This window comes from Mastomys coucha, unplaced genomic scaffold, assembly GCF_008632895.1.
Source record: "Mastomys coucha isolate ucsf_1 unplaced genomic scaffold, UCSF_Mcou_1 pScaffold6, whole genome shotgun sequence".
Classification (NCBI taxonomy): domain Eukaryota; kingdom Metazoa; phylum Chordata; class Mammalia; order Rodentia; family Muridae; genus Mastomys; species Mastomys coucha.
This window is the reverse complement of record NW_022196912.1, coordinates 114,177,809-114,200,791: the sequence shown is the minus strand read 5'-3', so window position 1 is coordinate 114,200,791 and position 22,983 is coordinate 114,177,809. Positions and strand designations below refer to the sequence as shown.

The 22,983-nt window shown below is 47.0% G+C and overlaps 2 protein-coding genes across 9 annotated transcripts in view; one reads left to right on the top strand and one right to left on the bottom strand.

Annotated features, from left to right (window-relative positions):
- Nrde2 (NRDE-2, necessary for RNA interference, domain containing) overlaps positions 1-7,288 on the top strand; it is a 57,149-nt gene extending 49,861 nt beyond the window's left edge. For all 8 annotated transcript variants that reach the window (XM_031355415.1, XM_031355413.1, XM_031355411.1 and 5 more), the window contains 5 exons: positions 402-788; positions 1,564-2,489; positions 3,527-3,665; positions 6,515-6,586; positions 6,996-7,288. In XM_031355415.1, the coding sequence (XP_031211275.1) occupies positions 402-788; positions 1,564-2,489; positions 3,527-3,665; positions 6,515-6,586; positions 6,996-7,121 (1,650 nt within the window). In that variant the 3' untranslated portion in view covers positions 7,122-7,288. The remainder of the gene's footprint in view (positions 1-401; positions 789-1,563; positions 2,490-3,526; positions 3,666-6,514; positions 6,587-6,995) is intronic.
- A 1,444-nt stretch (positions 7,289-8,732) lies between these two features.
- Psmc1 (proteasome 26S subunit, ATPase 1) lies at positions 8,733-22,378 on the bottom strand. The gene is made up of 11 exons (XM_031355420.1): positions 22,288-22,378; positions 19,467-19,520; positions 18,703-18,799; positions 17,335-17,459; positions 16,670-16,855; positions 16,360-16,488; positions 15,460-15,556; positions 13,096-13,285; positions 12,299-12,450; positions 11,272-11,426; positions 8,733-9,045 (listed from the first exon to the last, which is right to left on the bottom strand). Exons 1-11 carry the CDS (start codon positions 22,288-22,290, stop codon positions 8,911-8,913), a joined length of 1,323 nt encoding a protein of 440 aa, XP_031211280.1. The 5' UTR covers positions 22,291-22,378; the 3' UTR covers positions 8,733-8,910.
- Between the last annotated feature and the right edge of the window lie 605 nt (positions 22,379-22,983).

Here is a 22,983-nt window from a genome sequence, read left to right as displayed (position 1 = left end):
TGCTCATGGCCCCTGTGTGTGTGTGTGTGTGTGTGAGTGAGTGCTCATGGCCCCTCCAGACTTCAGTGTGCTGTTCTCAGATGCCCACGCTGCCTTGGAGGCCTTCTGGGTTTTAGTGTTGGGAGAAAACCTAGCTACTGTCTATTTAAAACTTACTTTACTTTGACTGGCGTTGAATTAACAGTCTGTCCAGAGAGCTGTGCAGCCGTGAGAGCCTCTGCCTCAGTGGCTCTGTCTGTCCAGAGAGCTGTGCAGTCGTGAGAGCCTCTGCCTCAGTGGCTCTGTCTGTCCAGAGAGCTGTGCAGCCGTGAGAGCCTCTGCCTCAGTGGCTCTGTCTGTCCAGAGAGCTGTGCAGCCGTGAGAGCCTCTGTCTCAGTGGCTCTGTCTCATTTTGCTTGCAGGTGCTGTTTGATGACATTGGGCAATCTTTGATCAGACTTTCCAGCCCAGGGCTTCGGTTCCGGCTCATTGAGGCCTTTCTGCAGTTCTTGGGCGTGCCTTCCGGCTTCCTTCCCCCAGCCTCCTGCCTTTACCTGGCCATGGACGAGAGTAGCATCTTTGAGAGTGAACTTTATGATGAAAAGCCCTTGACTTACTTCAACCCTTCATTTTCGGGCATTAGCTGTGTTGGCTACATGGAGCAGCTGGGTTGTCCACGCTGGATCAAAGGTCACAACCGAGAGGGCGAGGAGTTTGTGCGCAATGTCTTCCACCTGGTGCTGCCTCTGTTCTCAGGCAAGCAGAAGTCCCAGCTCTGCCTCTCCTGGTTACGGTACGAGATTGCAAAGGTAACTGGAACTGCCTCCTTCCTCACTGTACCTCAGCGTCTCCCCCAATGCACCTGTGTGTCATCCTCACAAAACTTCCTCCTTCAGTTGACTCTGGCAGTCACTTGAGATGTGGAGGAGCCAGTCCCGAGCTTGGTGGCCAGAGCTGTCTGTTGTCTGTGATTATCCAGGCACTTAGTGCCAAGAGGCAGCATCAGCTTAAGCAGGTTTAGAGGATCTAGGGCTTCTCACCCTGTGCTCTGTAGCTGTGGACTCAGGGCTCCCAGTCACTGCTCTGCCCTCTGCTGGCCAGTAGTAGTACTCACTTCTTTTGGATAATGTGTTCTCACTTTTTTTTTTTTTTAAATATGTCCTTTGGTAATTTCATACACAAATACAATGTATTTAGATCATATGTGTAGTTTCCATGTCCCCATGCCTTCTCATAGCATACTGTATGACAAGTTTGAAAAGTGTTATTGACCAAGTGATTGAGTTATCAGAAACATGGGAGAGAGACGTGGGATTACAGTATGTTTCATCATATCCCGCCCTTAGCAAGCTCTTGCCTTTGGACCCATCTCTTCAGAGGCGAGCGCTTGGAGAGGGTCAGGTCTTTTGTGTTGGGGATTTGAGTAAAAACCTGGTTATGTTCACTATGGCCATGGTAAACCCTGATTTCATTGCCAGATTTGACAGAGGGCGTGTGGGCACCACTGCCTTGCCAGTGTCTCCTCAGCCTGACAAACAAAGGGAGTGTTTGGGGACCAGAGTTGTTCTTTTCTTTTCACTATAGGTCATTTGGTGTCTACATACTAAAAAGAAGCGATTAAAGTCTCAGGGAAAGAACTGCAAAAAATTAGCCAAGAATCTCCTTAAGGAGCCAGAGAACCGCAACAACTTCTGCCTCTGGAAGCAGTATGCATACCTGGAGTGGCTGCTCGGTAACACAGAGGATGCCAGGAAAGTGTTCGATACGGCACTCAGCATGGCAGGCAGCAGCGAGCTGAAGGACCGTGAACTCTGTGAACTCAGTCTGCTCTATGCCGAGCTGGAGATGGAACTGTCGCCCGACTCGAGAGGAGCCACCGCAGGCCGGGCTGTCCACATCCTAACACGACTGACGGAGAGCAGTCCCTATGGGCCCTACACTGGGCAGGCCTTGTCTACTCAGGTGCTGAAAGCCCGCAAGGCTTATGAGCATGCTCTGCAGGACTGTCTAGGACAGAGTGGGGCCTCTAGCCCAGCTCCCGCAGAGTCTTTGGACTGCCTGGGTAGCTTGGTCAAATGCTTTATGCTCTTCCAGTATCTCACTGTTGGAATTGATGCTGCTGTACAGATATATGGACAGGTATTTTCCAAGTTGAAGGACTCCGCTCTCCTAGAAGGCCCTGGGCCAGAGGACAGCACCAGCTCCCAGAGTTTGAGCAGTGTTCTCGAGGCCATCACCCTGATGCACACGAGTCTGCTGCGATTCCACATGAATGTTTGTGTGTACCCTCTGGCTCCACTCCGAGAGACCCTCTCCAACGCTTTAAAGCTGTATCCGGGCAACCAGGTTCTTTGGAGGGCTTACGTACAGATTCAGAATAAGTCCCACAGCGCTAACAAGACCAGAAGGTTCTTTGACACAGTCACTAGGTCTACCAAACATTTGGAGCCTTGGCTGTTTGCAATCGAAGCGGAGAAGCTGAGGAAAAGGCTGGTGGAGTCTGTTCAGAGGTAACTGCTGGCAGTCTTCTGCATGGGCTTCACAGACCTGCACGGGAGGGTTGCTGTGTTCGCGGCCCCTTGCCAGGTCTCAGGTATATAGAAGTGGACATGGCCCAGGCCCTGCCACACCTGGTGTGACTGTTCTAGCCGTGCCAGTAACAGACCGAAACGTGAGTAAGACCTTAGGAAGTGGCTCCATCTTAGAACCTGTGGTGACTGTCTTCCTGCGCCAGGCTTCCACCTGACTGGTTTCTGGTTTCTGGTGTGTCTGAGGAGCTGTAATGAGAGCATTGTGCTGTCAAGTGTAGACCATAGAGGCTCTGATGCCAGTACCTGCTCTGACACTTGTCACCTGAATGATTTGGGGCAAGCACTTCATCTCTCAGACAGTTTCCCCTCCTGTCAAGTGGTAATCACAGAAGAACTGACTTCATGGGGTTTCCTGTCAGGTCCAGTGCAGCAGTTGTGTGGCCTGAAGATGCTGCCCAGTGGCTGCGAGCCTCTGTAGCATTCACAGAGGACTCATGCTTCCCATGCCTCCTGTGACATAGCTTGTTACAGCTGAAGGCTAGTGATCATCTCAGGAACATGTCAGCGTAGGACATTGTTCCTTCTGGAATATTTGCTTTGCTTCACATCAGTGAAATCCTAATAAATTAGGATTGCTTTGAATGATTCTTTATTTTGCTTGGCTTTTATTTCTTCCAGTGATATTTTATTCACTTGATCTGAGTCTTGTCCATTTTAAATTGAAAGACCTTTTTTTCTCGAAAGGGAAGACTTTACTTTCGATTAGTGGGGTTGTGTGTGATTCCTGGGTAGGTTCAGCATAGTGAAGAAACACATTCTTAGCCAGTGCTTTTGTTTATGCCATACCTGTACCGACTGCTGGATGCTCACACTAGGGGGTGGGGGTGGGGTGTACAGAACTTCCCTGAAAAACAGATCCAGGCGCTGCTGCCCTTGGCCATCGCTGAAGGATGTCTCTCGGCTGTCATGTCAGGCACAGAACTTGTCTTAGAATGACCTGAGGTCTTTCCTTGCAGGGTAGGCGGCAGGGAGGTCCATGCTACAATCCCTGAGACTGGCCTTACGCATCGGATCAGAGCCTTGTTTGAAAATGCGATTCGGAGCGAAAAGGGCAGCCAGTGCCCCCTACTGTGGAGGATGTATTTGAAATTTTTGGTAAGAAAAAAAAATACTTTTGGACTCTCTGCTTTTGTTTTGTTAAAGCCCTGTCTCTAAATTTATAAGTAGACAAAACTGCAGCTGTCTGTAGCCACTGCCTGGGAAGGAGGGCCTTATTTCCACCCCTCTCCTGGGCATTGGTTAATTTTTATGTGAACCAGATTGAGTAGTGCCTCCTCTTTCAAGATGCTTGGAAGAATGAAATTCTAGAGTAATTACTGGGACGTTGCTGTCTCTGAATTGACTTTATTAAGCCAGTGACTTGGAAAATGGTCCAAGAGCTTTTAGTTCAGAGAAGCCGACGTTCTTGCCATTCTCTTCACAAGAACTTCCTGGTCTTGGTTTGACTTTGTTATTAAAAGATAAGGTTTGGTCAAGAATGTGAAATTTTGAGTGGGACATGTAGATCGGTTCTAGCATGCCGGGCCCTGGGCTCAATCTCTAGCACCATTAGAAAGCAAGGCAGAGAAAGGCAGTCAGGCCTAATTCTTAGAAGTCTGATCTGCATTGAAGATCTGATTGAAGGGCTGTCCCCTTGAGCCCTGTCTGTATGGAAGGCCTGAGGGAGCCAGAGGACACGTTACCCAGTTCAGCTCTTGGTGATGGGGTGAAAGCAGGCGCGCTCTTAGGTGCAGAGTTGTAGGTCTGTGCTGCTGCCTTCACAGTCATTTGTGTCTGCCTGTGTGTGTGTGTGTGTGTGTGTGTGTACACGTGTACGCACGGCGCATGCGCCTGTGCATGCACGTACATGTGGAGACCAAAATGTCAACCTTGGGCACCATTCCTTGGGTGTATTTCACTCTTTGTATGTTTTTTTTTTTTTTAAGATTTATTTATTTATTTTATGTATATGAGTACACTGAAGCTGTACAGATGGCCATGAGCCATCATGTGGCTGCTGGGAATTGAACTCAGGATGGCCCTGCTCGCTCTGGCCCCACAATTCACTGTAGCTGTCTTCAAGAAGCAGCAGAAGAGGGTGTCCGATCTCATTACAGGTGGTTGTAAGCCACCATGTGGTTGCTGGGATCCTAATTCAGGACTTTCGGAAGAGCAGTCAGTGCTTTTACCCACTGGGCCACCTCGACAGCCCTGTGTGTTTGTTCATTTGAGTTGAAGTAGAGTGATTCTTTAGAGCTGGAAGTCCGGGTTTATGGCTAAATTCCATGCGAAACAGAGGGTAGCATGGGGAGATGGTATTTATGGCGTGTCCTGATTTGACTTCCTAACAGGAAACTCTGGCTTTAGTCAGTCTCTTCCCCTGTGCCTCAACCTTTGCAAGCAAAGGAATGAGTTTTAGAGCGGAGTGGGCATACTTGTATACGTGGCAGCTTCACTGGGACTTCCGGGAGCTGGATATGCGTGGGCTGCATACAAAAAATTGCTGTTGATTTGAAAAGAAAGGTCTGGGCCCTTAAGGGGTTTGTATCTTTGATGAGGTGGTGTTAAAACCGAGGATTAATTAGAGCAGTGACTTAGCCCGGCAGTTCCTGAGGCATTTGAGTGGGCGCCTAGCACTTTTGTTAATTAACTACAGTTGAAAGAAAAGGAAAGAAAGGAAGGAAGAAGGAAGGAATTAAAGCTCCAGTGTGAGATATGGGCTGAAGTGTCAGAGGACAGGAGAGAGCCGCTGTGTGAGGCTGTCAGGGAGGGTGGCTTGCTTGAGTCCTCTAGATGTCATGCAGACATGCTGTGTGCTAGCTTGTTCACTTGTTACTGCAGAAATGTTGAGGGCGTTAAACCGCACCGTTGGTGGGATATAGAGAGAGGAGTCAGACCAACAGCTCTTAAGTCTCCTCCTGCTTAGGCTGGACTCGGGCAGGTGGGGGCTTCAGTGCAAGGTCCTCCTAGCTGTTAACTGTGTGTGCACATCAGCGCCGGGAGTCAAGCTGCTGGTGCTGTTCAGACAGTGGCAGCTTCCTGCAAGGCTCTGGCCGTGTACTTACATAGCATCGAGGGACATTTAAGTAGATAAGCCAGTCAGTTGTTATGGGGCCAGATGTGCACAGTGTACCAAAGGGAGCTGTGGTATTTCTCAGTTGTCACTGTTAGACTTTCTTTACCTCCTTGTAATTGCTGTTCATCTGTGGGCTGGCTACTCACAGATCTTAGGCCATTTTTAGAAAAGGCCTTCATTTTCAGGGCTAGGAGAGACTCCACACCTAGTACTGAGTGCCCCCCTTCTTTCTCTACCTTCTCCACTCACCTGGCCTCTGCCCATCTTCTCCTCCCCTCTCCTCACTCCTGTCCTTCCCTCTTAAGCAAAGGCAAACAGATTATAGGAGCCCCGCTGCTGGAGTGCCGCCTGGGCAGCAGCTGTGCACACTGACATCAGCTTGCCTCCAAGGCACAGTGGCCTCTAGACTCTGATGGGAAATTTTACTTTTAATAAGTAATGGGCAAATTTGCCTTTTGATTTTTACTTATTTTGTCTTGAGATAGGATTTGTTATCCTGCCTCAGCTTCCCCTAGGACATTTACCATCATGATGTAACTAGTACCCAGGGGATCCCAGTTTCTTGGTTCTCTGAAGATAATGGTCTTAAAATAGCAGATGACTTTCCATGTGCCAGGTCCTCAGCCTCACCTCGTGAACGTCTCACCCCAAGCACTCCCACTAACACCCAGATATGATAGTGTTATAAAGGGGACACACGAAGTTTACAGCGTCGAATGACCTAACACAGCTGAGCCCAAGAGTGTTCTCTGGCACTGGGAACCATCCCCCTGCTTGCCAAGATGGTGTCAGCCCACATGCAGGCTGGCTTCCCGTGTCTGAGGGCAGGCATAGCTTGTGCCCTAGCCTCCCTGGCTCCATTGCTCACGTTAGTCTCCTCCTGACTCAGGTCTCCTTAGGAAACAAAGAAAGAAGCAAAGGTGTATTCTACAAGGCCCTCCAGAGCTGTCCTTGGGCAAAGGTAAGCTTGGAGCTCAGTGCTTGCTGTCATCAGCTTCCCACGGACCTTCCGGCCAGCCTCTGCTTAGCCGTGTTAGGGGTGTGGCTTTGTGGGGCAGTACCCTATAGACACCAGAGTTCCTTGTGACTGTCCCTGTAGCAGTAGATGGTGCTCCGTGGGTGAGCTGCTTTCCCAGCATTCCCCTGCCATGTCCTACCCAGACCAAGAGGTGTTGGGAAACCCACCAGTTGCAGCAGTGCCTGCTGAGCCTGCTGGCCAGATAGTGAGGGCTTCACTCTCTTTACTGCCATTGCAGAGCTGCCTGAGCTCGTCTCAGCAGGACAGAGGATGGTGGGGCTCGCTGGGCCCCTACCTGATCTTGGGACTTTCTCCTGCTTACAGCCAATGTGGGTCTTTCCTCTGCCCCCAGGTGCTGTACATGGATGCCATGGAGTATTTCCCAGATGAGCTGCAGGAGATCCTGGATGTGATGACCGAGAAAGAGCTCCGTGTGCGCCTGCCCCTCGAGGAGCTGGAGCTACTGCTGGAGGACTAGAGTGCAACTAGGGCTGTGCCAGCCTGCAGAGCCCAGAGCTGCAGTGCTGCAGGGGCTTGCTCCACTGTCCTGGTGGGGTGTGGATGTATTGTTTTACATATTATATATGTGACCTCTATGTACAGATGGAGTCGTGCGTGTGATAAACCTTTTGTGGTTGACATGTGTGCAGCTTCTTACTCTCTCTGCTCAGCCCCTCACACTGCATGTGTCCATGATCCTGGAGTCACGGGTCTGGCTACTTGTCCTTGAGATCTCCCTTTCCGTGGGCTGACAAGCAGAGACACACATTGTTCTCTCTCTCCATCCAGCACAGAAGATGCTTACTCAGCATTTCCTGTCTTGGCTCATGGCCAGCTTCTTATTGTTCTGGTGACATCTGTCTTTGCACCAGGAGCATCCACAGGGCCTTCACTGGAGCCCTGGTGTTCATGTGCTCAGTACTGCGTGGAAACCCTTGGGCAGGACACCTGCACCCTCTGCAGAACCTTTGCTGGTGACCTTAGAGCCATCTGAACCACCGCCACAAGTGTTCCCAACGACAGACGGCAGCCTGGTGTAGAGGGCCTGTTTTGAGAATGCAGTCACTTCTTACTGACGGGGAGCTCTGTAACACAGCCTAGTCCCAATGTTGTTAGCTTGGCTAGAAGGGACTGACAGCTTGCACGTATTTACGACAGGAATGTCTGCAGGGATTGCAGAGCTTTTTTTCTGGATGTTTTGAAACAGGATGGCCTTGAACTCTTGCTTTTTCTGCACTTGCCTCCTGGGTATATTTGTTTATGCTGGGATTTAGACACAGGGCCTTATGCTGTCCTGTGGAGGTCTCACCCTTCTATGTACACGTTTCTTATCTTTTTGGTGGTGAGCCTAGCCTTACGGCTGAGCCATCTCTCCAGCTGTATGTACACTTTCTTACCCTTGGTCTCTGACACTCCAAGCCAGATGGCATCCTCTGGGCTGAATTTCAATGCTGTGCAGCTTCTCATGGAGACCACATCTCCATACAGGCAGACTACACACTCTGCACAGGCCATCTACATGTAGATATCCTTGGGTAGACAGAAACTCTTCCCCATCCCCAAGGTAGCCACACCCTGGGCCTGGAACCTGTGAATAACCTTTAGAGAGTTAGTCAAGGATACTGTCAAATTCTTAGGGTCCAAGCAGAGGCAGAAGGAGCATGAGAATTTAATGTCAGCCTGACCTATACAGTAAGTAAGTTTGGACTACACATGAAGCATGGGCTACATATGAAGATCTTTTGACAGGGTTTCTCTGTGTAGCCCTGGCTGTCCTGGAACTCACTTTGTAGACCAGGCTGGCCTTGAACTCAGAAGTCCGCCTGCCTCTGCCTCCCAAGTGCTGGGATTTTCTTAAATGATTTAGGTTGGAGAGCCCAGCCTACTATGTATGAGTGGTGCCACCCCTAGGCCGGTGGCTATGCCTAGAAAGCAGATATCAAGGCAGGAAGTAGATTCCACCATAGCTCCTGCTTCAGTTCCTTTCTCCAGGTTCCTGCTGACTTCCCATCACGATGGGCTGTGGGCTGAAATGAGCTCTTCCCCTAACTCCCCAAGTTGTTTTTGGTCATGGTATTCATTACAGTAATAGAAAGCAAACCAGGACAATCCTTTATTGGAGTAGAGAGCAGCACCGCACAATGACCAACAACAGATGGAGACAGCCTGCACAGCATCCTCCTCCACACAGGCTTTCTACTAGCAAAAATTGACTGGAAATGGACTCCTCGGGGCAGCTTCCCGTCCCTGAAGGTGACTAGGGGTCACTAGAGATACAGCCCCTCAGGGGTGCCTTCTTGTTTCTTATAAAGAACATTCTCTTTAGATTTTTTGAAGTCTTCATTTGTTACTTTCATTCTGCGTTCCCGCAAGGCCATCAAACCAGCTTCTGTACAGATTGCCTGAAAGAAAGGACAGTATGAGTTGGGTGTGGTGCCACATGCCTTTAATCCCAGGCAGAGGCAGGTCAGTTGCAGAGCGAGCACAGCCAGGGCTACAAAGAGAAACCCTGTCTAGAAAGAAAAAAAAAAAGAACAGTATGTTCAGACTGCAACACTTATTTTTAACCGAAGGAATTCAGAGAGATATTTTGAAATAAAGTATAAGACAGACTAAACACAAATTGCTCAACAGGTTATTTTTAAATGTCTCATGTATCATAATTTCTGAGAATCCAAGATGCATACACTGGGAAGACTGGGGTAGACTGGAGGTCTGGGATTCTGAGCTGTGGCTCAGGTTCTGGCCAGTCAGTTAATTCTTATAGCTTCACTTTCATTAAAAATATCTTTCTTACTTTCTCTCCTTTCTTATTTTTTTTTTAATAAAGTAAATATTTTTAAAAGTTTGTTTTATGTGCTTTGCCTGCATGTATGTCTGTGTGAGGGTGTTGGGTCTTCTGGAGCTGGAGTTCCAGACAGACAGCTGTGAGTAGCCATGTGGGTGCTGGGCACTGAACCTGGGTCCTCTGGAGCAGACAGTGTTCTTAAATAGTTAGTGCTCTTAATGGCAGAGCCAGCTCTGCAGCCCTAACCCCTTTTTTCTTTTCTTTCCTTTTTTTAAAAAAAAGATTTATTTACTTATTTATATATGTGCGTATACTGTAGCTGTACTGTTCTGGTGTGTGTACAGACACCCCAGAAGAGGGCATCAGATCCCATTACAGATGGTTGTGAGCCACCATGTGGTTACTAGGATTTGAACTCATGACCTCTGGAAGAGCAGTCAGTGCTCTTAACCACTGAGCCATCTCTCCAGCCCAGCGCGCTTAACTCTAGTCCCCTTATTAAAAATATTTCTATGAAATAGAAAAAGTGATATGCCAAAAGGCAGAGGCGGATGTATGTCCATTTAATTTACTTCAGTCAGAGCACAGATTGCTGTAAATGTGCTGACACACAGGGATTTTGCAGAGCTCTGAGTTTGGTTCCTGGCACCCATTTCGGGTTCACAACTATCTGTACCGCAAGCGCCAGGGCATCTGCCTCTGCAGGTAGCTATATTCCAATGCATAGTCCCACATGAAAATACACAATTACATATAATTAAAAGTTAAAAATTAGAGCTGGGTGGTCCCAATACTTGGGAGGCAAAAACAAGTCTCGGAGTTTGAGGCCACTCTGGCCTGCAGAGTGAGTTCCAGGACAGCTAAAGCTACACAAAGAAACCCTGTCTTGGAAAACAAATAAGACAAAACAAAAAATTAAAAATTAAACTTAAAAAAAATATATAAACAATATATATAAGAATAAATATATATAACAATATATATAAGAATAAAAATATATATAAGACTAAAATATTACAATCCTGGCACTAAAAGCTGTGGTAGAAATGGCCATTGGATTGCTTACTTTAAATGGCTCAACCAAAAAAAAAGAAAAAAAAAAAGTAGGTTATGGAGGACAGGAAATGGTTAGCCATTTAAATTTAGGTGATGGGCATGTGAGTGTACATATCCTGGTGATGGAACTTTTCTGAACTCTTGAAAAATTTTAAGAAAAGTTGATATAGTACAATTAAAAAGTAATTTTCAATAAAAAAGGAAAAGTATCCTAAGCTGTTTAACCTAGTTCTATAGGCCTGACACCAATGACCTTAGCGACCAGGTGCAGGCGCTGGTCTGGAAAAACAGTGTGCTGCTTCTACCTGACCAGGGCAGCACGCTGGGGAGACCCTGCTCCCTGGAGGAGGGAGCCTGTTCCACATTCATTGCTCACAGGCCTCCATATAAAGAGCTGTGGAAAAACGTATCAACTCACATCTGCAACGGAACCAACAGGTAATTGAGAATAGCTCATCAACACAGGGTGGGAAGAAGAGCGCAGAGTGCAGGCTCTCTTCCCTGACAGAGGACAAAGGCAGTCTGACTTTCCCAAGCAGGTCACTCAGGCCTTCACAGGAGGTGGTAAAGTTAATGTTAGTAACTGATCCTTGTGGGTTCACAGGGGTGGGGTCATTTACTTCATAAATTAATGCATTAAATGACTTCAACTAAAAAGCAAATCTTTCATCTGGATGTAATGTAGGAGCCACATGAATGACTGTAAAGCCCAGGGATCCACGCTCTCGGCCTAACTACACCCCTAGAGTTTGCAGTCCTTCTAACAGCCCACCCAGTCACTCACCTTGATGTCAGCCCCAGAGAGGTCATCCTTTGCCATGATCAAGTCATCCAAGGTTACGTCATCAGCCAGTGTCATCCTGCTGGTGTGAATCTGGAAGATACGCTTCTTGGTCTTTTCATCGGGCAGGGGGAACTCAATCTTCCGGTCAATGCGGCCTGCAGGTACAAAGCTTTTAGCCACTTCCATCCAGACCGACACTCCGCCCTACTCAGAGCCTTGGTCCACCCCCCAATCCCCCTACAGGAGGTGCTTTAGTCAGATGATGCCGTGGGGATGGCACCTGAACCCTAGGAAGTGAACACTCACTTCTCTGCTCTGTGAGTGTCTACACCTGAGCTCACCTCACTTAAACCCCCTGCTCTGCTACCTTCAGGAATGAGCACAAGATCTTGACTGGCGTTAGGGACCAAGAGCGAGCCTACCATAGAAACACTACAAAGCACACTTCTAGTGCTACCTGAATGTAATCATGAATCATGGCCTATGAACCTTTTCTTCAGGGTAAAAAGCGAGAGCCCTAGGATAAAAAGGAGTAATGGGAGGAAGAGATCACAGTGCAAAACGAGAATGAGAAGGGCTAAGCCACACAGTGTCACTCTCCTAGCTAGGATCTCAAGGAAGACAGCCTTGAACCTGTGAGTGTGTGTGTGTGTGTGTGGCGTGCATGCGCACCTATCACCTTGGTTTTTGAGATCAGTGTCTCCCTAGTGTCACTGACCTGGAGCTTGCCAAAGGATACCAAGCCTCACTATCTGTCCCTACCTCCCCAGTACTAGGGTCACAATCACACGCCATCACACCCACTTTTTACGTGTCAGTTCGTAAGACTAAATTCAGGCCCTTTTGCCCACAGCCAGGTGCTTTCCTAACTAGACTGTCTGTCCAATCAAGATATTTTTTTTTTCTGGTAAATTATATTGCAGTCGTATGTATTTGCCAGTCTTGTGTACTGTTATATAACAACCCCTAACGCACACTTCAAACACACCCCATTAATTTTCCAGGAGGTAACATAAGCAAATTTGACCTGGTCTGATAAGGGCTGGATCCAAAGTTTCTATTCGGTTTGTGGCCATGATAACTTTTACATCTCCCCTCGAATCAAATCCATCCAACTGGTTCAACAGTTCCAACATTGTTCGTTGAATTTCTCTCTCACCTCCAGAGTTTGAATCATATCTTTGGAAAAAGAGAAAATGAAGACCTAGTCGTTCTGTTCAAAGGACAGCACAGCAAACAAAGAGCCTGGAACGCAACGCGTTTCTTAGCCCTATCACTCTGGCACAACAGTGTCAGCACCCATGCTTTGCTCAGATGTGCCTCTCCAAGTTTACATCTAACATTATGATGAAAGAGCAGGAGATCGAGCATGGGCCCTTTCTCTGCTGTTCTACTGGATGGGCACCTGCTTGTCTGCTGGAGTACTGAGCAACAACACATACTCCTGGAGCAGACGCAGCCCCGTGAAATGATGCTAGTGCCCTGGTCCTAGACTTCATGGCCCAGAACAGAAGGGAAACAAACGACCAGCCTGTGGTGTTTTGTTTTCAGCAGCACAGATGGACAGACACACTTTTGAACCACATCACTGCACAGCAACTCTGCCTGAAGTTGCCCCATTTTTTTGTCTTCCTGTTTGGTCAATCTTTTAACTGCAGGGCAAAGATGGCCATGATTACAGTGAGTCTGCAGAGTCTCTGACACGACTGGGTTCCAGACACTGCCTGGGTAGGTGTTGGAGGGCAGAGAGCAAAGTATCCAGAGGGCCGTGCACAGCGAGGGCCAATACTGTTTATCTCACACAACAGTTCAGGGCAAGTCTACCTTTTGGTCCCAATGGCGTCGATTTCATCAATGAACACAATGGATGGTGCGTGTTCTTCAGCAACCCGGAAGAGCTCCCGAACAAGTTTGGGCCCATCACCTAGGTACTTCTGAATAAGCTCTGAGCCGACCACTCGCAAGAAAGTGGCTGAAGTTTGGTTCGCTACTGCTTTGGCCAATAGAGTTTTACCTGTTTTGGGTAAAAAGAATGAGAAGGAAGGCATTTACCTGCTGTTGGGAGCACCCTATCCCAATGGATGGACACTAACGAGAACACACCGGCAGCTCTCTGCTTCTCTGCTCTCCCCATCTAACAACACACTTCGAACTCTTCTAAGAGTCACCATGATAATGCCAGCAGTATCTTTACTTGGTTATTTTCTTCTCATGTCTGTGTTTGGGGGCCATGTGCCACAGAGCACCTGTGGAGGGCAGGAGACAGCCCAGCAGAAGGGGGCCATGTGCCACAGAGCACCTGTGGAGGGCAGAAGACAGCCCAGCAGAAGCACTTCCCTTATCCCACTTTCAATGGGTTCTGAAGAGCAGACTCAGGTTGCCAAGCTTGTGTGACAGATACTATTGTCACTGAGACATTTTATGAGCCCTACTTGGTTATTTTCACATCCTGAGCCTAAAGTATCATCGAAAGCAGTGGTGGAGACCCCATCTGGGAGTCACATATCAGAGATCCTGCATGAGACCCACCTGGGAGTCGCATATCAGATATCCTGCATACCAGATGTTTACATTGACAATTCATAACAGTAGCAAAATTACAGTTATGAAGTAGCAATAAAAATAACTTTATGATGGGGGGTCACTACGACATGAGGAATTGTATTAAAGGGTCACAGCATTAGGAGAACTGTGATCTAAACAATTGCCATATTTACCTATAGAAAGAACCACTTTGCACTAGCAATACAATGATCTGTTTTTTCTGAAAGGGAGCTTTCTCTTGGATCTACTCTAAGTTGCATATAAAGTTAACTTAATGCAACCAGACATGGTGCTACACCTCTTGAATCCAGCATTTGGGAGGTGGAGACAGGAGGATTAGAAGTTGAAGGTCATCCTGAGCTAGACAGTGAATTCAAAGCCAGCCTGGTCTTCATGAAGACCTATATCATAACTAATGAATGAATGAACAAATAAAACATCTCAGACTTGGCATTCCCTTCCCAAGGGAGGCAATTCCTCTCATGGATCTCAAATAGTGCTTCTTTTTTATTAATGATTATGAGTACACTATTCGCTCTCTTCAGAGACACCAGAAGGCAGCACCAGATCCCATTTCAGATGGTTGTGAGCCACCATGTGGTTGTTGAGAATTGAACTCCTGTCCTCTGGAAGAGCAGCCAATGCTCTTAACCACTGAGACATCTCACCAGTCCCTCAAGTAGTGTTTCTAACATTGCTCTATCACTGGTATTTTTCTTTCAGGTTGTGTACACACACACACACACCATGTTCTCAACCTTGGATGACCATGTACACTGAATTCAGTTTGGGAGCTCTAAACAACGTTGATGCTCATGAGAGCTCCAGAGACCAGCCTTTAACATAGGCCAGTTACTAAAGAGTACTCAGCTCAAGAATTTTAGAGTTGTTAGAAAGCTGCTGGGTTGCTTCAAGTGCCACAGGGAACCACTGAACAAGCCTCCCACTCTGACAGTCCTGTCCAGCACTGCAGTGCCCACACCTCATGAGATGCACACTGGTGGGTCAGGAGGGCAGTGCTGCAGCTCCAGCCATTACCAGCTCAATGCCTAGAACTCTGTGGCCCTGGGCCCATCACCAGCCTCTCCATGGCTTTAATTTCCACTGAGATAAAGAAGAGTGGCTTCTGGCTTCAGGCTTCTGGGGGAAGATACTTCTCAGCCTCTTACTAGCAAATGACCACTCCTGTTCTAATCTGCAGGGTAATCAACTGCCAAGCACTGGTCCCTACAGCTTAGGACAACTGTCCAACTGTAATGTTAAATGTGTGTGCTTTTATCATCATCCAACAGTATTTACTTAGTGCTACTGCACCAGTAAATGGTGCTGATCCAACACCCCAGAATAACTTTGAACGCCATCCCACACCGGTTTGAGGCTTGGCCATGCTGCAGCACTGTACAGAGCTTTCAAGGTAATGTCACTGTACATGGTCAACCAAGGCTGAGAATTTGTTTTGTGTGTGTGGGGGCGGTGTGGGTTTGCTGGACCCAACCCATGGCTTTGTGTATGCTATGCAGTATGTTCTACCTCTCCGTCCCCACCCCAGCTCCAGAGTTAAGCTAAGGGACTGTGGTGTCTTCCTATCTTGCCAATTCTGCTGGAGACAGGCATGGAGTGCCTCCAGTGTTCAACACAGCATACCTGTTCCTGGAGGACCATAGAGAATGACGCCCTTAGGGGGCTTTATCCCCATCTCTTCATAATACTCAGGGTGGGTGAGAGGAAGCTCTACAGACTCCTACAGAGAAGAAACACTTGGTTAAAAAGGAAAATCTAACTGACGTTATGAGCATTACTTGACATGAAAATATGTTGTTTTCCACAAAGATAAATCGAAACCTCACTCTTCCAACCTCCACTTGGAGTGGGATACCCTGAAGAGGACATGTGTCTCAGTGAGTGTTTTGTCTGAGTTTTCTTATCAATTCCCTTTCTAAGCCCCACCCAGTTTTACTTTTCCTTTCCAGAAGTCAGCCTTGAGCAACACTTAAGCTATTCTGGAACCAAACAAAACTGAAGGAAGTTAAAACTCACTCTTTTTTGAGTAGACTAGAAACAGACCTGGAAAGACTCCCTGGCAGCTGTTCCTGCCATCACTAGGGATCTTACACTCCGTGCCCAGTTCCAGCTGAGAGGTCAGCAGTGGAGATCTTTGGCGGTTCTGACTTCTCTATGGGTGAAAGGCAGAGAGCGGGCACATAGCCACCCGAAACAACCACATCTCCCCAGGCTCCAGGACCACTCAGGAACAGGGAATACAGCCTGGGCCCCAGCACTTGTGTGTTGTGTAAGTACACAACAGCACAGTCAGCACAGCTGGGAACATCACATTTTCAACTAATACTGAGTCAACATTAAATATACAAAGCGACCATCACATAGTTTAGTGTGATTTCCATTTTCTAACAGTACCGAGCACATAAAGATCCATAGCTGGAATTGCTCAATAAAGAAAAACATCCAAGTCAACTCCAAAGCATCCAAACAGGACAGCTATAAGAAACCAAAACTCTGGAGACCCTGACCTGGTCCCCATCATACCTTAATTTCCTGGATCTGGTTGTCCAGTCCCCCAATATCTGCGTAGGTCTCCTGGGGGGCCTTTTCCACCTTCATCACTGTGACCAGGGGATCCGTGTCATCCATTAGCACCCCTATCACAGCATGCACCTACGAAGGATCAGGTCTTAACGTGACCACGAGTTCTCACTCAGGTTATGGCAAGCAGTACCAGAAACAGTTTCTTTGCCCCCATGTCTGTCAATGCTATGGTGATCCACTTCCAGCACAGCAGCCAGGTCTGAGACGAAGAGCACACTCCTATGGGTCTCCTTAAAGACCAGCAACTCACCTTGTGGTTGAGCAGGACTGAACAGCCTGGTTCCAGCAGATCCTTATCTACAAATGATAGGATGCTGACATAGTGTTCTGAGCCCACCGATGTGGACACAATGGCATGATTATCATCAATGATCTCTTCCAAGGTTCCCACAGACATGGGGGTCCCCCTGAGATCATCCACTTTTGATCTTTCCTCCTAAGAATAGCCAAGAAGAGAAAGCAGATTAGACTGTGAGGCAGAGGACGCATTTACAAAGCATTTGCCTGGCGTGACAAAGCAGCAAGTGCTTTCTTCATTCATTCATTCATTCATTCATTCATTCATTCCCTGTGTACGTGCATCTGAGCGTGCAGAGACCAGAGAATAACTTGCTGTGTGTATGTGTGCTCCTGGCTATCTGGAGAACTTGTTAGGTGGTTGTTGAGTCTCTGCCTCTTGTCTTGCTTAGGGTGCCAGGGTGCCAGATGTGCACCTCATCTGGATTTTTACCTTTTCATACTTGGTTGCCAGTATGCCAAGTGCAGTCAGTACCCCGACCCACTGTGCCCTCTCCCTGGCTTTAAAGCTAGCCAGTCAGAAGTCTGCACAGGCTCACCCACTTAACTCTCACCTGATCAGTTTTAGGTTCTTAACAGAACTCACTCTGTAAAGACTACAGAACCTTCCCCACTCACCTCTTGCTTTTCTTCTAATGGTTTCATCTGTTCCTGATTTCTAATGAATTCTTCCTCCATGAGAAGATAGTCTTTTATTCTCTCTAGCTTCAGTAATTTCAGGCGGCACTGAGTGTGAGGTGTTACTGTAATTAAAAAATAAGGCTTTAGACATCTGGAACTTAACATTTTTTATTAAAGTTTTACTTTATGTTCATCAGAAAGCCATTTAAAAACTTTAAGTTCAGAACTGGCAAGATGGCTCAGTGGTTGAAGAGCTTGCTGCTAAGCTTAAAGACCTGAGTTCTATCCCTTGGACCCCCAGTGGAGGAATTGAGTTCTGGAAGTTGTGCTTTGACCTCCATATATTCACAATTGCATCTGAGCGCAGGAGAAGGCATGGGCCTCACCCCACATACACACAAATGAAATAAGTGATAAAGGGGCTGAAGAGATGGCTTAGCAGTTATGAGCATTAGCTGCTCTTCCAGAGGACTTGGTTCAGTTCTTAGTACCCACATGGCTGCTCAAACCCATGTGCTTGGCAGGTAAAACAGTCATATACGTAAAATAATTCTTAAAACAAAAAAACTAATAAAAAATAAACTTTAGTTCAGACATAGCCAAATGTTAATATAGTGATACTTCATTTTACAGCTTTACAGCATGAAAGTGTTCCCGGATCAGTAGTTTACACTCTATTTCCACTGTAGTGCATTAATCCCAGCACTCGGGAAGCTGATGCAAGAGGATCACAAACCCAGGACAGCCTGGACCACAAAACTGAGACCCTGCCTCACAACAAACAGGGCCATGTGATAAAGTCTGCGAGTGAAGGACTTGCTGTGCAAGCCCATGATCTGAGTTCCATCCTTAGAACAGTGGCACGAGAGAACCAACTCCCAAAAGTTGTCCTCTGACCTTTACATGCACACTGATGCATGTGTGTGCCCTCCATAAAATAATAAAAAAAAAATAACAAGCATTAAATGACTTAATGACTTAACAAGCATTAAATACTTCAGAGGGGTTAGCTACTTAGAGACAGTGAATAAGATGCCTTGCTTTCTTTCTCTTTTTGAGAAAGGTGTGTCTGTGCAGCCCTGGCTGGTTTGGAACTCAGTGGACTGAGTGCTGGGATTGCAGACATGTACCATGGTTCACTGTGAATAGTAAGCACGAGACAGACTTGTGTAACACTGTATTTTAAGATACAATGTAACTTCTGTGCCGACCCAGTAGAGGGCTCCACACAAGTTAATAAGTAGAACAGGGTTATAACTAGAGCTAGCTTCAGTCTCCCCAGTACTTCCTGCTTTCCCTTGCACTCCATGCTACATGCCGAGTAGTTCCCTGGGGGCAGGGGACAGCACAAGAACAGGGCATTACCCAGTGGCAGTTTGCTGGCAGCATCTGGTCCCTTCGTTTTCTTCTTCTTTTTTCCCACTCTAGTTGGGACAGGAGGTTCGTATTTCTTTTTCTTGTCCTTCAGTTTTTAGAAGAGTAGGAAAAAGAATGGAAACCAGAAAAAGGACATTTATTTTTTTCTGCTACCATCTATTTCTAGAGGTACAAATGTTCTCATCTTTTAGGATATTTAAAATAACTTCCTTTTATTAAATTTTTAAAATTAAAATATGGTTACATTATTTCCTTCTTCCCTCTCATCCCTACCTCACATCGATGGCTGCTTTTTGATTATGGTTACCCCCCCCCACACACACAGACCGTGCTGAGTCTGCAAAATGACCCCTTTTAAAAAGTAGATTTCATACTCCTGCTCTCTTAGTAAGACCTAACTGCAGCAAGAAAGTGTAACCTCTTTAGAGAAATGGTAGTGACTCAGATGTTTTCAGTAAGTAGCAGAGGTCAGAATTGATTTATTTGCCAAGTTTGGTTAGGTGAGGCGCTTCTCACACCTTAGTAAGTTAAGCATTTATAGGTGATCTACTTTAAAACTTCCACAATGTTCATGCTTTAAAAAACCATTAACTCAGGGCAATACGTTCTTTAGAAATGAAACAGGTTATCCACCTGTATACAAGGTTACTGAAATCACTTCATCACTTTGCTTCAAGTTTGTGTCGCCATAAAGAACTTGTGGAGCCCTAAGGCAGTTTCCACGGCTCGATCAGATCTTGCTTATTACTTACCTTGTCATCCTTCTTGCCACCCCCAGGACCGTGACCACCACTCTGACTTTGACCCTGGGCAATAAAAAAAGACAGACACACATAAATTCAGAATCCGATCACTTCAAAAGTGCATCCTACTGGTACTATGACTCTGAAACACAAGCACATCCCCACTGTAATGTGTGGGAACCCAGGGATGCACTTACTGTGGAGACATTTCTTGCCTCTTGGAACCAAGAACCAGTCGGGAAGCTGGCAGTCAGAGAGCACCCCTCTCAACCAGGAGGTTCAGGCTTGCCTTCCTCTGATAGAAGCTGCCTCTCAGACTGTGAAAGCTGTCATGTCATGTCACCCACATTCCACGGCCAAATATTTACTCTCTCTGGAGATTCGCAGGACCCTTTCAACAGCCACCTACCAAGCTCCGATCCTGACAGCCTGGGACTCCTGGACAATTCTCTCTTCCCAATCATAAACTGTATGAAAAGCTCACCGGGATTTCTGATTTTGAAGCAATGCCTAACACAGGGCAATGACTTAAATGGTGGCCCTTTAAATCCCTGTGCAAAAATGTGTTCTAGTGCATGTGTGGGTACGTGCCTGCATGCCAGGGCTCACATGAAGCCAGCAAACATCCTCTAGGGATTGATTCTTTCCTTCTGCCTTGTGGGTCCTGGAGATAAACTTAAGCTGGCAGGCTTAATGTCTAGTGCCATGTCATCTGCCCAATGGTGGAGTTACTGATTCACCACCCTAGGGAGGTACCTCTCACTACAATACTGGCAGCTTCAGTACCTAGACAAAGCAACCACATCAGGGTTACCAAGCAGAAATAGTGCCAAGCATATTCCACCACATGCAAGGCTCTTAAAACTTGGTGTTCTACTCTGAAAATACTTAAGGGCTGAAAAGAGATTCCAGGAGACACAGTTGTGCTGAAATAGGATGTGCAAGTTAGTGCCTTTAACAACTTCTTACTTCCTAGGGGATCTTGCTCATGGCTGGCCCAGCCAATGTCTAGGAGGTATTTGTTATGGGCCCCACTGTGTACTAGCTATTTTTTCTTCACTACTGTTAATTCAGCACAATCCCAATTTCATTATTCCTGCCGCAGATGAATTACTGACGAGCCTGGGAAGGTGGCCTGTGGGTAAGTCAGGCTCCTTTACTGAGCTCTGCTGTCAAGCGGATACTGGCTTCTTCTCACTCATTGCTGAAAATGAATACAGCAAATGTATCCTTATCAATTCTATGAATTAAGTTCTAACAATATACTACTGGGTCAAGTCTGTTACATTCATGGCGGCTGGTCCAAATCCACTCTGGTTATAGTCTGTCTCTCCTATCTCCATCCCCACACCCCATTCTCTTCCAGTCTATGCCTTATTTGGCCTTCGGCCTCCACACAGATACTATGCTAACCCTCAATCCTTCTCCAAAGCCTTTCCCTGTTTTTTGCTCTAAACTCCCTAGTTCAGCATGCCCAGTTCTTGTCAAACCTAGCCTTCCCAGATTCACTTACTATTCCCACATCTTTCCCATGTGATTCCAGTGAAAAACATTTTCCTCAGCTCTGAGACAACTTACATGTTTCTCTGCCTCAAAGAATAAGAGCTAAATCTTTTATAAAGCTCCTAAAATAGGCTGAGCACTGTGCTAAACACTGCAATAATATCTCATTTGACTTTAATGAGATTCTTTTTTTAATTGTGTATGTGGGGTTGGGGTGGGGATGCCAGAAGAAGGTGTTAAGGTTCCTTGGAAATAGGAGTTACAGACAGTAGCCTCCTGGCATGAGTACTGGGAACCAAACTTGAGTTCTCTGAAAGTGCAGCAAGTGCTCTTAACCCCTGAGCCATTTGATTCTTAAAGGCCCCCTAATACACAGACAGATAAAAGGACCGAGGTCCAGAGAGACTAACAGACTTGTGTATTGTCACAAAGCCTGAAGATAGAAATCACACTAAGTTCTTCTGTATAAGCAAACTCTAGAGTGTTTCTCAACTGCTCTAGAAAAGAAAGGATTTGTGTCCCACCAATGGGCACTTAACTGCATTTGCACTTCCTCAGTAAAATGGGGACATTAATAATAATCTTCGGGGGTTGTTCTAAGAAATAAGAACAACTTTGGGAAAATGCCCGGCGCATGTTCGGAATACTTTTCAAAGCCATCACAGTTCCTTTGTGTGTTCTGGCCTTCACCCACATTAGCAGCTCATGATTCAGGCGGACTTCAGGGCTGCCTTCTTATGCATTTTCTGACCCTCTGCCCTGCCCCGGCTTCACTCATATATTAGCATGGAGTACTCCCTTACAACCATAATTTTAGGCCTCTGCTCAGATTCCACATCCACGAAGGGTCCTTCGCGGACACCCCGTCAAAAACAGCCACCTTCTTACAACACAGTCACATGATGATCTGGCCCGATCCCGTTCCCTGACGTGTTTATTGTCTCTCTTCTCTAGAATGGAAGCGCCGCGGAGGAACCGACATCAACCGTGCTCGCCCGGTACCCTCAGCGCCTACATCTGAATCCGGCCCAGCAAACCAAAGCGGAGAGCGCTGAGCCGTCGGCGGATGAACACTACGCTGGTTCTGCAGCCCAGCCGCGGTCCCCAGCGTCGGGCCGGGAGGTCCCGCTCGGCTTCAGCCCTTCAGCGCCTACTCCACCGGTCCACAGCAGCTCTCTCCCCGGGCGCCGTGCGTCCTGCCCGCGTCCGCCGAGGGCTGCGACACGCTCCGACCCGCGGGCTGCGATGAACCCGAGCGAGGCATCGCCTCGTCCTCCTGGGACGCTTTGGTGCCCGCGACTACCAGCCGAAACCCTTAGTCACTCACCATCTTCCTTCAGTCGTCCAAGTCGCCGCCGCCGGAAGTGCATCCACCAAACCGACCTCGTCAGAACGGAAGTGACTTTAAAAAAAAAAAAAGAGAGAGGGTACGGAAGCCCATCGGGACCAACTTCCTCACCGGCGAAGTTGAGCACGAAGGGCTTAGTTCAGCGGTTTGGTACAAGGATTGGTTAAACATGCGGGCAAAACTTAAAATAGTTTATTTGAAGGAATTCTAAGTAGCTGCTGTTGGGGTTTTGTCAGTAACTTAAGACAATGATCTCGGATGTTAAAGACTTAGGGGAAATTTGAAAATTTAAAAAATTTAAAAGACTGCAAAATTATAATTGGGAAGAAGTATTTGTGTCAAGCAGGAATGCCACTTGACTGAGAAGTTGATGTGTATACAGCATTTATGTCCTTCTTTAGTTTCTGGAATTTCCCAGCTCTCTTGAGAAAAAAATATATGTATATATATATTGCCTAAAGTCATCTAAATTTGTGTCTTTTTTTTTTCCTTCGCACTGATGACAAGGGACTGATGATGATGGCTAATACTCTGTTAAAATTGCCCTTGAGGAGCTGGAGAGACGGCTCAGCAGCGAAGAACAGGGGACCCACATGGCGGCCAACAATCATCCAGGGCACCTATAAGCACATGGTGGGCAAAACTCATACCTGTAAACATAAATAAAGTAATTAA

Bases quoted from the DNA above. Each gene is read 5' to 3' on its own strand.
- Psmc1 (XM_031355420.1), bottom strand. The intron at 16,489-16,669 runs GTGAGTTGCTGG...GATCCTTCGTAG, and splicing joins CAGTCCTGCTCAACCACAAG to GTGCATGCTGTGATAGGGGT. The intron at 12,451-13,095 runs GTAGACTTGCCC...CTTTTTCCAAAG, and splicing joins GACGCCATTGGGACCAAAAG to ATATGATTCAAACTCTGGAG.